Source organism: Cyanistes caeruleus, chromosome 1 (genome assembly GCF_971803275.1).
Source record: "Cyanistes caeruleus chromosome 1, bCyaCae1.hap1.1, whole genome shotgun sequence".
NCBI classification, from domain to species: Eukaryota; Metazoa; Chordata; class Aves; order Passeriformes; family Paridae; genus Cyanistes; species Cyanistes caeruleus.
In genome coordinates this window covers 142,124,285-142,136,810 of record NC_141701.1, presented here as the reverse complement: position 1 = coordinate 142,136,810, position 12,526 = coordinate 142,124,285, and the positions used below count along the sequence as shown (strand labels likewise).

Genomic DNA, 12,526 nt, shown 5'->3' with positions numbered 1-12,526 from the left:
CAAATTAATTACCGGACGATGATATTGTACACTGGAATAATTTTCAGTGTCCTACACTTTTCAGTGCTTGATTTGTATATATGGAAATTCTCTCTGACTCTTACTGCATGTGTTTTTGGTCTTTAGGTTTTTTTTCAGGCCAAGTGCAGAAGGAAATTCAGCTATTCAGAGAATGCTGTTTGCTTTCCTTGCTTGAACTTGTCTTCTGCCCCCAGGAAACTCCTAAAACAGAGCATCCAGGTATAAAAGAAATGGAGTGAAGTGCTATAACCACACATAGGATTTATAATTCACACTAACCAGAGCAAAATGATGACTGAAAGAATGAAAAGTAGAACGGAAGGGATAAGCGAGGCTACTAATAGAGAGCAATAATTGTTTCTACTGCTGTACATTCTTAGATATTCTATTAGGCAATGTCTCAACCTGGTTTTAAGCACAGTTCATATGTAACATGTAATAAAATATAGTATGTTGTATAAAAAATTTGACTCCATTTCCTTAATGAGTGGGGATGTGACAGATAAATTAATTTCATTACTTTGTCTAAAACTCAATTTAAATTTAAGACTATAGTGAATTTCTTTGCCCACTCGTGTTCACAGGTATCCCTGGGTATAGATGTGTAAACATATGTGTTTAGTTACATACTTTAAAGCAGCTAAAAAGTATTCCTGTTATAAACAACAAGATATGTGCTGGAGAATAGTTAAAAGCAAGCGTATTTGGTCTAACCCTCTGCAAAAATTTTCTCACAATCTATTAAACAGATCAAACCTGCAAAATAGTGGAACCCACAATAATTCTTATTGAAAAACAGTAATTCAATAGCCTAATAAACATTTTCTTGACTAGTTTCCTCAATAGTCTGTTTGCTAAGCAACACTTCCTTATGACATATCATAAAAATAAAAAAAAAATAAAGATGGTCACTAAATAAAATAACATAATAGTAAAATCCAACAGGTTTTATACAGGGCATGCCTTCAGTTACAGTTTTGGCCAGCATGATTTTATAGGAATGTGTATTTTTATATGTATACTGTGATTACAGAGAAAGGAAAAACAAAATCATAGGAACACAAGCCTGTAGTTAGTATACTAGCCAAACACATTTTTTGAAAAGTGGTTACAAATAGCACATTTGAAAGAATAAAAAACGAACACTTCAAGTGCACATTCTTATTGATGTTGGTCAGTTAAGCACTTTCTAGAATGCCATCCACCTCCAAGTGTGCATGCTGCAAATAGCTGTCAGCTACCAAGTTATTGTTGAACAAGTTTTTGTATTAGTTTTTTTTTAAGACATTCAACTTTCACCTTCTTTTGGCAAAACAAAGCTAAAAAGTATGCATCAGAAAAATTTTAGTCAAAGACCCTAACTTTTGTCCGCTCTTAAAAACAAAATTAAACCGAGTACCTTTCCTCCATTGCAGAGATTAATGCTTTACTCCTGGCCAAGTACAGGTTGCCAAAGCTAGGCTAAGTTTACAATTCTGTAGAAAAGTAGTTTTTCTAGAATAAATCAGCATAAAAAAAGTCTGCAGAGCACAACTTGATTACAGCGAAATTTTAAGGGAACTGAGTATGCAAGCGATCCTTTCTGAGAGTTTTAAAATTTATTCTGTAACGCCAAGTAAAAAGCAGCCTTTCTCACCAGGTGTTATAACCTGCTAAAAACCCTGAGTAACAAGTTGAGGTTGCACACCTACTCAAAGTCCTGATATATCTGCACGTCTGTTGTTTCTACTTGTGTGCAGGTCACTATTCGTTACTATGATTTTGAACATAGAGAGTTAACAGATGAAAGTAAAAATAGTGACAATCAAATGACACAGGCTTGCATTTGGCCCGCTTTTACCACCTACTATACAAAAGCTCCTTTGACACCTTTCTAAAAAGTTATCAAATATTGTACTTAAGGACTTGAACACAATCAATAATTAAGAGACACTTAGCTAATGGCACCTATAAATTAGGTTTTCTAGAATCTGAAAGATCATATCCAGAGCATCAGCTTGAGTGCTAGCTGACTAAAAGTTGTGTGAGTACCACAGAGATCATAATTACATGTTAGATTATATTTACTGCTTGGATAAACACTCGGACTTCGCATCTCTGCAGTTGAATGCCTTACAGCTGGGCATCTCTGGCACACTGCTCCTCGTATCAGTTTATTTTACTTTAAAGTGCTCACAGCCGGTTAACTTCGTCTTTTTCAGGCAAAACATCAAAAATCAGGCAGTAGTGTGTCATCCCCTCTACAGGAGAAAGCAAGACAGCCTTGCGAAGAGCTGTTATCTAGGGCATATTCCCTGTTCGCAATGACATCCTGTAGCTTCACTTTTCCTGCTTACGGCAATTAGCGCCTTCCTAAACAGGGCTCGCTTATGGACGGGGAACAGCACCGAAACAGAAAAACTTGGTGGACCTCGTCTAGAAAAGGAGAGAAGCGGTAGTTTGGAGGGCGCGACAGCCCCGGGGGGCTCCGAGCCGCGCTCCGCCCGGGCAGCGGCACCTCCTGGCCCGGGCACGGGCGGGCCCCGGGCCGCGGCCTGAGGCGTGAGGCGGAGGGCACCGCGCCCGGCCGGGGCCGCCGCACCGGACGGGGCCTGCCAGAGCTTCCCCGCCGCACCCCCGTGGGCTCAGCCTCGGCCCGGCACAAGGCGGGCAGGGCAGCGAGCTGTGCCCGGCCGCGGGGACAGCGGCGGCCGCTCCCGTCCCCGGCTGGCCCCGAGCGAGGCACCGCCCGGCCCGGCCCGGCCGTCGGGGCAGCGCGGGGCTGGCGCCGGCGAGCGCCGGGCGCTGACAATAGAGCTGAGAGCAGCCGATGCTGTGCAGGTGGCGGGCGGACAGAGCGGGAAAAGAAAACGACAAGAAAATCACATCTGTCTTACCTTTCCTCTTTGATCTCCTCCTCCTCCTTCTCTTGGACTTGCATCTCAGCTGCCCGCTCGGCCCTCCCGACGCCCTGCCGCTGCCCAGGACGGATGTCATGCCGGTACCTCAGCGAGCAGCACCGCGCCGACGTGTTCTCCTCCCGCGGAGTTTCTCCTCGTTCTGGAGGCGGCTTTTATAGGGCGGTGGGTCGGGCCGGCGGGGCTGTGCCGGGGCTGTGCCGGGGCTGTGCCCGGGCTCCGCTCGGCGCTGCCGCCCCGAAGGGTCGCGCCTCCGCCCCGACGTGCCGGGCCCGGCCGGGGCGATGCCCGGGGGCGCCGCCGCGGCTCTGCCGGCCCCGCGCCCACTTTTTGCACCTCTGCGAGTTGCTGGGCACCGGCCGCTTTGAAGCCGATGGTGCGGGGGTGGGGGGGTGGGGGGGGCGAGGGGGGCGGATTTGCTGCTGCAAAGTCTCCCGCAGCCCAATCGCTCCCGCCGCCCGGCGCTGACATCAGCTCCGCCAGCCCTCGCCCCCAAACTCCGCTCCCCCGGGGCTGCCGCCTGTGCCCGGCTCCCGGGAGAAAGCGACGGAGAATGGCCCCGAAGGGAATAAAAACATCCTGCCGCCTCGTCTTGGAGAAGCCGGAGGGGCAGCTCGCAAGAAGGGAGGCTGCAGGAAGGATTCAAGCTTTTTTTTTTTTTTTTTTTTTTTTGTCTGCTTTAGACCATGTGGACACTGAACACTCCGCTTCCACAGAAATGCCTCTGCTGTCCTCCCCAGCCACGCAGTTATTAACTAGTTGACTAATTGGGATGCTTATTACTCCCAGTGAAAGAATATGAGTTACTGTTAAAGGATCCCTGTGTCAACAAACCTTATGCAAGAGGATAAGTGTAGCGATTCCCCTTGAATCTCCAGTTATTTTTAAGGTACGTGCTCCGTTACATTCACGATCAAGGGCAAAAGCTCTGTGAAAGAGGAGTGTGTTGTCGCTCAGACTCACACATTAACACTCTGCAGTGCCTCATTTAGGCAACTGTGCAATTAAAGTGTCGGGAGCAGAGGGGCTTTTACAGAGAGGAAAGATGACAACAGCAATCCTCTGAAAAGCTTGACTACAAAGCATTACATGTTCGTTACAAAAAGCAAGGGTACACAACAGATAAGATACTGCTTTAAGTTACGAGAGACCTACTGCTTCTATGCTCTATTGTCCTTACGTATGATCTCATTTAAAAACACATATCTGGAAACCTAGGCAGTGACTGGAAAATGGAAGAATATCAAGAAAATTATGTTAAATAATGAATGTCATCATTAGTGCCTACTGCATTTGCAGTTGGCTGAAGGAGCACAGCAAACCCTTGTTTATCAGAACTCCTTCGAATCTAAAACTTCCTCTTGTTGGAATGTAGGTTACCTGGCTCCTGCTGCTAACCACTTCCACTGCAACCCTCCCAGCTATTAGAAACCCTCAGTGTTTGGCTAGTACATAGGCCTCTGTAATTTTTGGATGAGGCAGAGCTACACTTTAAAGATTTTCAAATTAAATAAACAAAACCACTTCCATAAAAGTCTCTAACGTCTCTCCTTTAAACCGGGATATGGATAACTCAGGTGTGCCAAGATGATGTCACCTCTTTGACCCTCTGTGCTCCAGGAAGCAGGTTGCATATGGGAAGAAGGCCCTATGTACCCTCTCTTTCAGCTATGTGGGACAGCACAAAGCTCAGGAGGAAATTGCCATCCCATCTCAACAGCTAACGCAGGAGAGACTGAGAATCCAGACCTGCATCGCTTGAATGTCAGATGTAGTTCAGGAAGCTCTGCATGGAAGTAGGTTCTTACTTGCCCAGTTTTTACAGGTTACTGGCAGAGTTTTTTTACAATATACACATCACCCAGCCTGCTACATAGCTTAAGTAAATATCTCTTTAAAGTGCTTCTGTCTATTTCAGGGATAAAAACTTGTCTGCAGGAAAACAGAGAGGCAATCAGTATTTTTTATTTTCAGCTTCAGCCTTTAACCCTTCTCCCCTTTTGCTTCTGATTTCTGTTGTTCTGACCACAGCTGACTCTCATCTATTAATGTGGCAAGAACTTGTAGCTGTATGTGAAGTAGTAACTGCTGCAGCAAAACACAACTTCATGTTCAACTGTACATCAAAGTTCTGACCAGTCTGGAATTTAAATCACTTAGTTTAGAAGCTGGATTTAGAAAAGTGTCTTCTGTATTTCAGTACCAATCTATGTTCTCTCCATTATGGATCTAAAAGAGAAGCCAGATACAATTAAAAAGAAAATGAGCATCCTGGGACATTCATTCATTTTTAGGAGTGGCTTCAAGCTCAGCTCATTAAATTTTCTGCAGGCTTTATTTCTGATAATATTTTGTTAACATACTCTCAAAATGACTGGACTCTAACATGTTAAGAAGACAGACTAGCATTGCCAGTCTCTGGAGGTCATGCTGCCAAGCCAACACAAAAAGCCACCAATTCTCAGAAATTATTATTCAGTGCTAACAGATTCATGAGCTGCTTTTAATTTCTAGGCACAGTTCTAAGAAAGTATCAGCAAGGCAACATTAGCAATGATGGATCTATACTGGTGGTGTAGCTCCCTCCTAGGTGGGTTTCAGGACTGGAGAAAGCATGAAGACAGCTGAAAGTCATGCTGGTGAAAGGTTTCCCCTTGGCCTCACACCTTCTTGGTGTGAAAGGCAGTTAATTTTTTTATACTATCTAGCTACAAGGTCAATAAAATTCCTTAAATGTACTGTGCTTATTCCTCTTGTTCCCGTGATGGAAGGAGTTGGCTTCTTCACCCGGTCAAGTGCCCTGTTTCAACAACCTTTTTTAACTTGACTGCAAGATTACCGGTCCTACTCAACCAGGTGCAGTTTCTCCGCTCAGAAAAACATGTTTTCAAGCACTTTGTTAAAGTGACATAAACTCAAACTAGGAAATACAAAACCAGTATCAATGAGGTGGGAAAAAGCTAAATTATAGAATAACACCATCTCTCTCAGTTATGTGTGTATGTCTACCGTTAGCTGATGCACTTGACAGTTTTATCATCCCACAGAAGTTACGGCTGTTCTTCAGTGCCCCGGTAATGGTTGTTAGTGGTGTTCTTTGTTGAGTAAAGCATCGTAGGATTTTTTCACCTCCGTGGGCCAACAACCTGTGGATGTTATGATTATTACCTTCAAACTGAAGTAACTCAGACTGTTCTTTGTTATCTTCAAACGGAAGTAAATCAGACTGTTTTAAAGGCATAACTTCACACACTTTGACTTAGAGCCTGTGAAGAAATGCACATCATACCAGTGCACAGTCAGCTATTGAGGCCTAGGTGAGTCAGCCAGGTAGGAGAGTTTAAGGTCCAAGTCCTGATGTGAATGCCTCTTCCCTGTGCTGTCTGGGGGTTGTGGCTCCTCTCATGAACCCATCACAACTACTGGTCCCAGCCAGTACATCAAAAACCTCTGTCCTGTTCTTGTGAGATAGACAGGTCTCTCTCAGTGCTTGAGGTACCCAAGCAAGAAGTCCAAGCTTTGCAGGATTTGTGACAATTCACTTCACTCAAGTTCTCTGAAAAAAGGAGAGCTGAAGGGCAGTCCAAATAGTTATTAACTGGAAGACTGATAGTGACTGTGAGAGATTGACGGGGAAAGAGTGTGTGAAACTGGATGCCATGTTGCACACCTTAATTATGCATTGCCATTTAAATTTCTGTGCCTAAGCAATATAGTGTAGAGTTAGTAATCAACAGAAAAGGAAAAAAATTAAAATGGATGAAGGGAAAAAGCAATCCACCCTTATTTCAGCTAAGGACTTCAGATGAGCAACTTTGAGAAAGTAACAAAAATCTGAATATTAGGTCCATGTGTATTATGGGTGGCCAATACCTTTTCTGTACAAACATATTTAGATAAAGTAGAATAAATATCAATATTTTTGTTTTTTAAAATTTGGAGTAGCTTGATTATCAGTAACATGATAATAGAAAAATTGCAAGTGAAACAATTTAAATGTTATGTTGAGCATACAGAAATACAAATGTGTAAACTGATGCTGAGCATCTAAGGTGTCTCAGGGAATGCCCTGCACAAGTGTTGCAGTGCTTGCAGGGGGTGCTCATCTCAGAGCACAAGGGTCCTGCTGAACAGCACAGCAAGTGGGAGAGGCAGGCTCCAGGCTCTGCACTTCCCAGAATGTGCACAAACCCTTGAAGAAGAGGCCACCTGGCTGCCTTATTCCACAGTTTGCAGCTGCACTGTCCCTTTCCTAAGGAGATCTGGATACTGCAAGCGGCAGGACATGGTAGAGATTTTTGCAATTTACTGCTTGGGAGCAGACATGCCCTGTAGGCTACTGAGAGGGGACGGGGATGCAGTAGCCACCATCTATTTTTCACCCCTCCTTTCCATCCCATTTTTGTTTGATTCTGCTTCATCCTGCCTATGTAGGTAGAGGAAAAAAAAAAAAAAAAAGCCCAAAAAGCCCTTAGAATTTGGAAGATGAAAGATGCTCAAGGGCGTTAAAGCAGGACATGAATGCAATCGTGTGGCTGTGCAGGTGAGACTCCAGAGCCTTCTGCCGCAAAATGCCTGCACTAATCCACTCTTGCCCTACTTACAAGGAGCTGTCAGTGTGGTTATTTGCAGCAAAAAAACACTTCAGCTTTGGGGCCAAACATCACAGGGTGGTGATGAAGCAATGAGGGTAGGGATCCATATTCAGTGTATCAAGTTTGTCAGAAAAATACCTCACTGCAGACAGGTCCTCCTGTCTGCTTGGCAAATTTTTGCACATGAAATATCCCAGGCTGGGTAACACTGTGGTATTGCATAGCTGGAGGTTAAGGCAATGCTAAAAGGATTTGCACCCTCACTAAACTGCAACAGAACTGAAGGGATCTGGGATTCTGTGTTCTCTGCTGTGGGAAAGCCATGGCAGACAAGTTTCATCTCCCACAGGAGAAGCTTCCCCTGTCCTCCTCATTTCTCCAAGACCCCATATCTAGTCTGATGGGGGTTTAGTGCAACATGACAACAACAGGTGATGTCCAACTCCCTGATGAGCATGAGATAAACATTTCAAAGCTGCTTAGACAACAGTCTCTTTAATGGGGAAAATACCTAGATGCCAAAGACTGCAAATCATTGTAATTAGTAAGCCTGTACATGCCACACAAACCAGCAGCAGTCACTGGAGATAAAACAAAACTTTCTGAAAGATGTTTGTATGGGCATACTAGAACATAATTCAGCAGCTCTGACTCTTGAGGGGAGTAGAGGTACAGCTCATCACCAGAAACAGTTTTGATTTTAATAGTATTTCCTGTGTTTGTAATAAACTGAACCAAAATGTGGAATGAAAATGTCCCAAAGCAGAGATGTGTGAAACCTCATTCTGTTGTCAGATGTTTCAATCCCAGCCCAGACTGGTCACAAACAGTTTGTTCATATGAGATTAACTTGTTCACAGACCTTCTGTAAGGACCCCATTGTACAAGTTTCTTTCTTTCTGTGACCAGTATCCCAATCCACTTTCTTCAACCACTTGGAAATGCACCAAGTTGACCGGTAATTTCTCATTATTAATTTATTATAATTCTTATTACTGTTATTCTTTTAAAATAGTAATTCTTTGATACTGAAATACTGAAAATACATTTTTGTCTTCTACATCTTTTGAATAAAACCTTTAAACAGAGTCTGCTGGGAGTGTGCCACAGTGTGGTTGTGCAGAACACCCTGGGACGGAGGAGAGGGGCTCCTCATCAGCCCTTGGTGGGGCAGGGGTGCAGTGTCACTGGTGGTCCCCAGCTCACACAATGCCTTGGCTGCAAGGAATTCCTGAGAGGCTGAACCACAGCATCACCCACCTCATGGAGTTGCTTCAGGCTGGGAAATCGGGCGCCTGAGAAGAGAATTGCCCAAAACAGTTAATTTCTCTGTGCTGACAGCTTTTTCATCAGTAAAATGCAGATGCAAATACTTATGTCAGGGGATTAAGGAAAGCTAAAATGACCATGGGCTGCTTGCACACAATATACTTTTCACCCTAATCTTTTCAGTTTGGAAAACTTCCAAAAATTAAATGATGAATAAATTCTCCCCATAGCAGCCATGTGGATTACAAAGACTTGCAGAATTTTTGATGAAAGGCTACCGTCTTCTAAAATGAATGCTGCAAGCCTATGTCATGAGAAATCTTAACCAACTTCTCTGGGACTCTAAAAATGTTTTATAGAGTAATCTTGCAGTAGCTGCCTTGTAGAGAATTAAGGCAGTACTGAAAAATGCTACAGCATAGCTATTGCTATTATTTCAGTAATGTAATGTGCTACAGTTTAAAGAAGTTATTATGGAAATATAATTTGACTAAAGTTTACATTTGCAGGCTGACATACGTTTAGTGTTACAGTCTTTTCCTGGAGACCTCCAGCTGCAGTCACTGACCTTGTTAGGGACAGTGGCTGAGAATAGGGTGTAATAACAGTCAGTAAAGGAAAAGTGTGTTGAATTGCATTAACCTCTGGCTAGCAGGTTAATCCCCTACCAGATTCATCAGGTTTCTGTGATATCCAATCACTTTACAAAAGAAGTTTCACTGCAATTTTCTGTCAACTTATTTTTAAACATACTTTTCAAAAGGCATTCAAATTTATGTGATACGTAATCACTGCAAGCTGAACACAACAGTTCAAAATGTAAATGCAGAAAAATGTATGGCAATACAAGAAGGCTGCTGTAGAGGCATATGTTTTCCAGCAGCTGGCCAGCAGCATCAACAGTCAGCTACAAATTTCTGAGATTTGTAAGGCCCTACAGCCCTTGCTGAGCACCCTATGACAGACATCAGAGTAAGGTCATTGAGAAAATAAAGAAAACATTTTTTTTGGAAAGAACTAACTTATAAACTCTATAGTGAAGATCATAAAAATTATTATTTATCCCTGTATATCCCTCTCATAAACCATCTGATGCATGGGGAAGGTTGTTTGCTCTGTGTAGTATGGCCATTCAGGAGTCATAGAGGATACATACTGCAGGTAGAGAAAAGCAAATAACACAGTCTGCCTCATATTTTTAAAAAAACTCTTTTGCATTTTATTTCCTATATGATAGCTAATTCATGTAGAGTGGTTTAAATCTAAATGCTGACTCCTGTTTCTCCTGATTGTCACACTCAGGAGCTGCTTGGTCCTTTTTCATTTAGAACCATCTGTAGGACGGTTCTATATTATAATGTGTAATGTGTAATTGATAAATTCAGATGGACATCTCTTGATGACTGCTCTTGTAGACTTTCCTATGCTACCAGACTATCCTCATGGAGTAGCTACAGGGTCTGGGTACTGGTGGTCTGATGTCAGGTCTTAAACTCACACTGCAGGGCCTGACCTTAGGTAAGTTACCGAAGCACTTAGTGTTGGTCAAGACAACAGCAAGCCATATTGCTCCAGTTTTGTTTCACTGGTTGTCAATAAATTATTGAGGTAAATACTGTCTTTGTCTTGTTTCTGGATGCAGCTCCTACAAATATGGATCCCCAACTCTTGCTTGGGATGTCTAGATGATATTATAATGTGGGTAAGGAAACATCGTGGAGCTATGATTCCCATCACAGATCTAAATAAATACCCATCAGCACCACTGAAAAAACAATAGCAGTTACTGAATTAAAAAATAAACTCCTTCAATTATCATGAGAGAGGGAAAGGTAGGATGCAATGCAGTCAATACTATTACAGGTTTATCCTCTACCTCCCACATCAATTTTCCCTTAATTTTATTTCTCCTGCACTACAACTGATTTTCTTTCATTGTCCTCAGATAAGCATCAGGAAAGCAGAGGTGCTGAAGCTGCTGTCTGCAGAAAAGAGAAATGCCTAGAGGTGCTTGCATGTAGGTCTTCTACATGCTGAGTAGCTCTTCTGCAGCTGGGTTCCTGGAGCAGAATGATGTCCACAGCTCAGGGAAACTTGAGCAGCAGCAAAGACAGACGACAGATCCAAAACATTGCATTAGGAGAAGCAGGGGTATCAAGAAACACAGAGAGATCAGTAATTAATCTGTGTGTCTCTCTTACCCTAGAAGTACCAAATAACAACCTGGTATCTCTGGATGATTCACATGACCAAAAGTTTCAGTCCAAGCCTAACATACAGACGCAAGGCAAATTATTTTAAGATCTTGGGTAAACCTATTAAAGCTCAATTCGTCCATCTCAATGGTGGATCCTGAACCCTTCCTTTAGATAAGGAATAGATAAAGTCATTGTACTTTATCTATTGTATTTAACAATTTCCTCCAGAGTGACTTGGTGACTCTGCACTTACGATGTTAATTAGTAGTATCTATGGAACCCTTCAGACTTGTCTCTGCCCCCTGTCCAAATCTCTCTTTCCTTAGTTTTACTCACTGAATCTACATTCAGGCATTAATTTCTGTGTGTCATACCGGTAAAGATCAGTTTTACAGGATGAAAATGACAGGCAGCCACTGAAGCCTTAAAACACAAGTGCTGTATCAAATAAAACCTTAGCTAAACTGACAAGAGTTATTTTAAAATAATGAACTCCTTATTTCTGGACAGTTTTGGAATAAAATTTGCAGATGTGAACTCTGCCAAGCTTAGTGGTAGGGAAAGATTCAGTGGGAATACAGGTTTAAATCTGTTGTTAGACTGGAGACCTAAGCCTGGATTGTTCCCACTTGGTCTTTACATTTGACTCAGGTGAAGACCTAAGTAAAGAGACTTGTTACCCTTCACACATCACCCTGCCATCCTTGGCACACAACTGGAGATAGACAGGCCTTCAGATGGTAGCATCAGCTTTATTTTGGAAACAGCTTTCTTATTTAAACACAAGTGAATTGGATAGCTTCACTAAATGAAGCTATGGCAACGAGGGATTTTTGAAGTGTTTTTCTGAATCCTAAAAGTAGCCAAAATTGGGAAAAGCAGACCTTCTCTTAAAAAATAGGTACAATTTTATGGCTGTGATTTTTTTCTTCCTAGATGTTTTTAGTGCTGCAAGGAAGAGTAAGATTGAAATGACACCAATATAAAATACAAAGGGTTCTCCTGAATCCTTAGTTTAAAATATACATTTCCATTTATGGAATCAATTTCATAAATATCCTTTTCAAATGCTCAATTCCCGTTACATCTTTATCAAAGGGGAAACAGTTAAAGAAAATTATACAGCAGTGCTTTTTTTTTTTTTTCACAGAAAGAAGTATTAGGATCATATGTAAGATGCCTTATTTAGAATCTGAAAATTTATTTTATGTTTTTCTGTTGACAACCAGAAGCACTGGATAGAAAAAAAATAGCAGAACAAAGAGCTCCCTAGAGATATTTCACGTTTGCTGACTTACTACATCATCACATATGACACTGAATTATTAGTTCAGCAAATACTGAAATAGCACAGGAAAGCTTTCTCGCTCTTTTATCTTCACCATTGTTCTTGGATTTAAACAAGTCACATAAAAAGTTTTGGTAAAAACTAAAAATATTGAAAAATCATAATTTAGAGTGGTGTTTGTTATATAGGATGCCTCTTTAATCATACTGAGGTAGAAGGTTTTGAGTGTAGTTTCCTTGAGCTCAGAGGATGATTTGG

The 12,526-nt window shown here is 42.2% G+C and overlaps 1 protein-coding gene across 1 annotated transcript in view; it reads right to left on the bottom strand.

Annotated features, from left to right (window-relative positions):
- ADARB2 (adenosine deaminase RNA specific B2 (inactive)) overlaps nt 1–3,266 on the bottom strand; it is a 301,084-nt gene extending 297,818 nt beyond the window's left edge. Inside the window, exon 1 of the mRNA XM_086864395.1 lies at nt 2,898–3,266. Coding sequence (XP_086720521.1) covers nt 2,898–2,997 — 100 coding nt within the window. The 5' untranslated portion in view covers nt 2,998–3,266. The remainder of the gene's footprint in view (nt 1–2,897) is intronic.
- Between the last annotated feature and the right edge of the window lie 9,260 nt (nt 3,267–12,526).